Genomic DNA, 5,847 nt, shown 5'->3' on the forward strand with positions numbered 1-5,847 from the left:
TTAACGAGAGACTTTGCACATTGCGTTCATATGCTGCTGTTCTGTGGCCACTGAATTGCGGGTCTTGTCTTTTTCTCATACAGATGACTTGCAGGACTCTGTACGTTATTGTACTAAATTAGTTTTAATCGTTTAATCACCACAGCGTCTTGTCTCCATTGGCAACACGCACCATTTGTGTCGATTGCAAGTGACGTCGCAGGTATCGGAGAGTGCAAGCGGCGATTGCAAGTGACTTCGTAATTTAGTTTCTTTTTTCTTGTCTTCACCACCTGGCTACTGTTGTACAATGTTGAGAGATTTAAACAAAAAGTAATAAATAAATAGAACAAAATAAAAAAAATAAAAGACTGCAAGTGACGTCGCTAGCGGAAGCGCAAGTGTCTGAGAATGCAAGCCTGAGCGTGCAAGTGCAAGGCTGCAGCTAGACCCTCTTGAACAGTTCGGACACGCACTGAATCGTTAAAACGGTTATTCACTTAGCAAAACAGTAACGGGATGTTTAAGAACAGGACATAAAATTAAGTATATTTACCTGCAATCCATTCAAACCAAAACTGCATTCTAGGTTTAAAGTAGACAAATTTAAGTTCAGCCGTGTATTTCTGTAGGCCTATTACAGTAAAGATATTTTCAAAACATTAAAAAAATCAAAACACTGCCACAATCAAAAAGTACAATATAAGCTTTTTTTTTAACCCATAGATAATTATGCAGGGTATTGAATACATGGTACATCTTACACTACCTCACTGCACTACCTCAGTGTAATTATATTCTTATATTTATGCCTGTCTTGAATGTTGCTGTCTGTGTATAATGTCTACTTTCTTGTTTATAAACACTGTCATACTGTTTGTTACCTGCTAATCTGAAGAGCTGCTAAACTGTATTTCGTTGTTCCTAAACAATGACAAATAAAGTTCTATTCTATTCTATAAACCTATTGAGAGCTCGGCTTTTTATACAATAACCACTAGATGTCGCTGTTTGTCCAAATGTGACGAGTAATTTTAAAGGAGTTTAATAACGGGAACCATACATACTGTTTTCTTGGTGTGAAAATCAAATGATCATCACGAGGCTCAATGCTTTACAAAACCTATGTTAAAACTGAAAAGTTAAATGGCAAAATTCCATGTAAAGGATAGTTAATATTTATTTTGAGACAGTGACAAAGTGCACAAAGCAAAATAGAAAATAATAAAAATAAAACATTACAAATATAAACAGATTGCATATGTCAATAAAAAAAAACTACCAAAAAAACAAAACAATAAAAAAAAAATAAGAGTACAAATGATTATTATTCAGTAATCTCATGATATTTGCTTGACATGAGTCCATCATGCAACAAACCCTATACAGTCTTCAGGCAACCCGTGCCACGAATCTCTCTGTACCATGAGACGAAAGACACAAGACTAACAAAAATGATATGCTTTGACAGTTGTTTGGTCTCTGTTTTTACACAATTATCATGTATAAAATGTGTCCTCGTATTAAATGCAGGATGTTTTATTGGACAGTATTTACTACAAAATAAAACATGAATTAAGTCTTTCATCTTTGCATATCAGTACTAGGAAAATTTGTGCTTTTACATATTGCTTGGATGAATTTATTCTGTGCAAAAAAAAAAAAAAAAAAAGAAGAACCCACCCACATGATCATCACGAGGCTCAATGCTTTACAAAACCTATGTTAAAACTGAAAAGTTAAATGGCAAAATTCCATGTAAAGGATAGTTAATATTTATTTTGAGACAGTGACAAAGTGCACAAAGCAAAATAGAAAATAATAAAAATAAAACATTACAAATATAAACAGATTGCATATGTCAATAAAAAAAAACTACCAAAAAAACAAAACAATAAAAAAAAAATAAGAGTACAAATGATTATTATTCAGTAATCTCATGATATTTGCTTGACATGAGTCCATCATGCAACAAACCCTATACAGTCTTCAGGCAACCCGTGCCATGAATCTCTCTGTACCATGAGACGAAAGACACAAGACTAACAAAAATGATATGCTTTGACAGTTGTTTGGTCTCTGTTTTTACACAATTATCATGTATAAAATGTGTCCTCGTATTAAATGCAGGATGTTTTATTGGACAGTATTTACTACAAAATAAAACATGAATTAAGTCTTTCATCTTTGCATATCAGTACTAGGAAAATTTGTGCTTTTACATATTGCTTGGATGAATTTATTCTGTGAAAAAAAAAAAAAAAAAGGAGATACATCTCACTGACACCACTGCCACATTTACATGTAACTGGGAAATGTCATAAGTCCTTTTAAATCTGATAATCTACATGTAGGCTATATTAAGGGGTAGGAGCTAAACCCTTTCATAATTAAAAATGAACAAAAAATATCACGCAATGACAAAACAACAAAAATGACAGTCTTTTCTGCCTATGTTTGGCATGCAGAGATGGTCCAGGCTGTGAAGGCTTTCAGGCCGCTCTGGTTAGCTAAGGATAGGTTATAATCTTATAGGCTCTGACTAACCAGGCGGGGCAGAATGGTAAATTTGAGTGCTGTCATTTGGCAAGGTAACACTGGCCTTGTTTATCTAGTGATGAAGGTCATCACAGAGTGCCAGGGCTGAATGTTCAGCAACGTAGCCAGTCCTTTTTGATCTCCCCAACTTTAATCATTTTCAGAGTGCTGTCATCCATTTTGAGATAGTGGGAGTCTTTGAAGAAGTAGCTGTGACCTGAAAATATTGAATAAGTGTAAATAGAACAGCATTTATGCGAAATATTTTTTTTTGTAACAATGTAAATGTCTTTGCTTAATAAAATTATTCATTTTTCCGACTCCAAACTTTTGAAAAGTAGTGTAAAAAACAATAGAAAAATTAGGTAAATTAAATAGTGTCTATTTAATAGAGTTAGTTAATCAATGACTCAATTTATCCATCAATCAGTGATCAAATTATCTAAAATTTTGAAGAGTGGGCTCTAATTCACAACCTAGAGAAGCTGTTTTTACTTGCTCAGCTCCAAACAGCCTAATTACAAACAGAGGAACCTTTCAGACACCACACAGGCCTGCTCTATGAGGCGTGTACATGTGTGTGTATGTACCTGTATGAGTGTAAATGTGTGTTAGTGACAGCAGAGGAAAGAGCTGGGTGGTTGTAAAAACATGTATGTTAAGTAAATTCTAGTAGATCTAAGCAAAAGTTATAAATCCTTAAGCTCTCTCTCCAAGTTTTTCTCTCATTTAGAGTTTTATGTGCTCTTTAGACAGAGGCTGTTACTGGAAAAAAATGCCTCATCTTGAGCAGGGGGGAACCATATAGCTGGGTTTTTTTTGTTGTTGTTGAAGGCCTAAAGCCAGCAGTAATTGGGTTGGAGTTAAGTGCCAAGAATGCTCTACCAGGCTCCACTTTGGTCCAATTCACTCACACATTGAGCACTAAAATTCAAGCAGTTATTGAAAGAAATCAGTAAAGTATGTGAGATCTAACAGAATGTAGGTGAGAGAGGGGAAAGGAATGAGATGAAAGGTTAATTCAGGGTAGAGGTCAGGTTTTCTCTGCAGAGGAATACCACAGACAAAGCTGGATCTGAAGCCAGGTGCTTGGCCATTAGTCTCTTACCGTCACTATTGAGACTGAGAGCAGCATCTAGGTCATCAGGGACAGCACTCCAAGAATCTGCAATAAGTTTAGGGAAGCCTGGATCCATCTTTTTCTTGGCTTCATTGTATCTGAGAAGTCATAGAAAAAAGTGAACATTATAATCAACATATTTCTACTTTTCCTTAACTTTGAAATTCCCTGACACTCCTTCAGTAGGTGTGTAGTTTTAAAAGCATGTGTAAATTCCAGTAAATCTCAAAGATATAACAGTCTGAGTTCGGAGTTATTAAAAATAATTTCTACATCGGTGGAAAAAGAATTTCACAATTCACAACTTTAGTTTTTTAAGGAACAATTGTATTTTGCTCATTAATCACAATGAACACATACTTTATTAAGCCCACAGATGCTGAGACATATTTAAAAATAGATTACCTCCAGAACTTGTTTCCAGCAAATATGTAAGTCTTCTTGCTCTTGTGGAAGGAGTAGGCAGCATCAATTCCATGCAAATCTGAAGGAAGACCCATGCTGGAGATCTTCTTGGGATAATCTCGCTCCAGAGTACTGGCAGAATATACCCACATCTCATCACCTAGAGAAACAATTCAAATATTTTAAATACAAATTGTATTTGGAGGACAGACAGACAGACAGACAGACAGACAGACAGACACACACACATGTTGTGTTTCCATGTTTTATGGGGACATTCCACACACACACAAATGCACATCTACAACATTTTTCACCAATTTACAAAATCTTGCTTCCTAATATACCAACCCCAAACGTTTGAACAGATGTGTAAGGATTTTGAATGTTTTTGAAAAAGTGCTCAATTATGAAAGAACTTAGGCTCCCCACAGCTGCATTTTTTAATACAAATATAAATATTATTTATTTTTAATAAATTTCTTTATTAACTTACGAGTACAACACTAAAATAACTGCTTTCAATTTTAATATATTTTAAAATGTAATTTATTCCTGTGATGGCAAAACTGAATTTTCAGCAGCTATTAATCCAGTCTTCAGAGTCACATGATCTTTCAGAAATCATTCTAATAAGCTTCCCCACTTGCTTAAGAAACATTTCATATCATTATCAATGGTGAAAACATCTGTATTGCTCAATATTTTTGTGGAAACCATGATGCATTTTTCAGAACACATTTTTTGGTAACATTATAAAAGTATTTGTCACTTTTGATCAATTGAACATATCCTTGCTGAATAAGTGTATTCATTTCTTTCCAAAATAAATAAACAAACAAACATACTGACCCCAAATGGTGAACGGTGGTGTATCTTTCTCAGTAAGTAAATAAGTAAATTTTATACACAAGAGACAGAAACATACTCACATAAAACATTAAACGTCTTTATTATCTTATTCTTCACTGGATTTGATCTATAACAGGTCCCAAAAGCATTTTACAATCTAAAGTCTAACATCGATATATATCTAAACCATAACCTATCTCTGTTTATAGTAGAGACCTGCACTCCCGCGGGACCCAACGCAACAGTGTGCGGCGCGGGACAACTCTTGATGGGTGAGTGCGGGTGCGGGCGTGAAGAGACTCGTGTGTGTGCGGGATGCGGGAGAATAAAATGATTCGCGGGACTCCCGCCAAATAGAAATGATCTAAACATAAAGTGTCTAAAACATATAAATTGTTATTTATCTGTTGCACTAAAGCAAAAAGAACAACTAATATTAACATTAAAATGATTAACGCGCAAGCTAGACATCGCCTAGCTCCATTTATAATGTAGCCAATCACAGATTTTGACTGTTGATTTCTGGAACGCAATGGCCAATCAGAGGTGATCAAGTTAGAATCTACTCACCGCAGTGCTGAAATTGCGTGCTCACGAATCCTCTCATTTTAGACACTCTGAAAGATTCATTGTGTATATATTTAGTATATGTAGTGTTATAACAGAGCTTTAAGAGATCGCGATTAACTGAGATGTCAGCTTTTTGTGATAATAAAGGAAGTGTGCTGCTTGCATTATGCCATGCCAAACCATGCACGCAGCAGCCCATGCTTGCTTTCCATAAAAAATAACAGTGGTTGTGAATGTTGATGCTTAGTCTAAATAACAAATATTTTATCGGTAGTAGTTTGTTATGTTTATGCTGGTATGTTGTGTAGCTTAGGAGATGTTACAGAACCATTTCATGTAAATTTCTTCGATGTACTGAAAACAAATCTATATAGATTACTTTT

General features: G+C 34.9%; 1 protein-coding gene across 1 annotated transcript in view; it reads right to left on the reverse strand.

The window, feature by feature from the left end:
• Positions 1-2,201: 2,201 nt before the first annotated feature.
• The window catches only part of LOC107657110 (72 kDa type IV collagenase), a 17,126-nt gene continuing 13,480 nt past the window's right edge, over positions 2,202-5,847 (reverse strand). The window contains exons 10-12 of the mRNA XM_016445120.1: positions 4,043-4,202; positions 3,626-3,735; positions 2,202-2,734 (exon numbers count right to left, since the gene is read on the reverse strand). Of these exons, the coding sequence (XP_016300606.1) occupies positions 2,631-2,734; positions 3,626-3,735; positions 4,043-4,202 (374 nt within the window). The 3' untranslated portion in view covers positions 2,202-2,630. The remainder of the gene's footprint in view (positions 2,735-3,625; positions 3,736-4,042; positions 4,203-5,847) is intronic.

This window comes from Sinocyclocheilus anshuiensis, unplaced genomic scaffold (genome assembly GCF_001515605.1).
Source record: "Sinocyclocheilus anshuiensis isolate Anshui unplaced genomic scaffold, SAMN03320099.WGS_v1.1 scaffold944, whole genome shotgun sequence".
Taxonomy (NCBI): Eukaryota; Metazoa; Chordata; class Actinopteri; order Cypriniformes; family Cyprinidae; genus Sinocyclocheilus; species Sinocyclocheilus anshuiensis.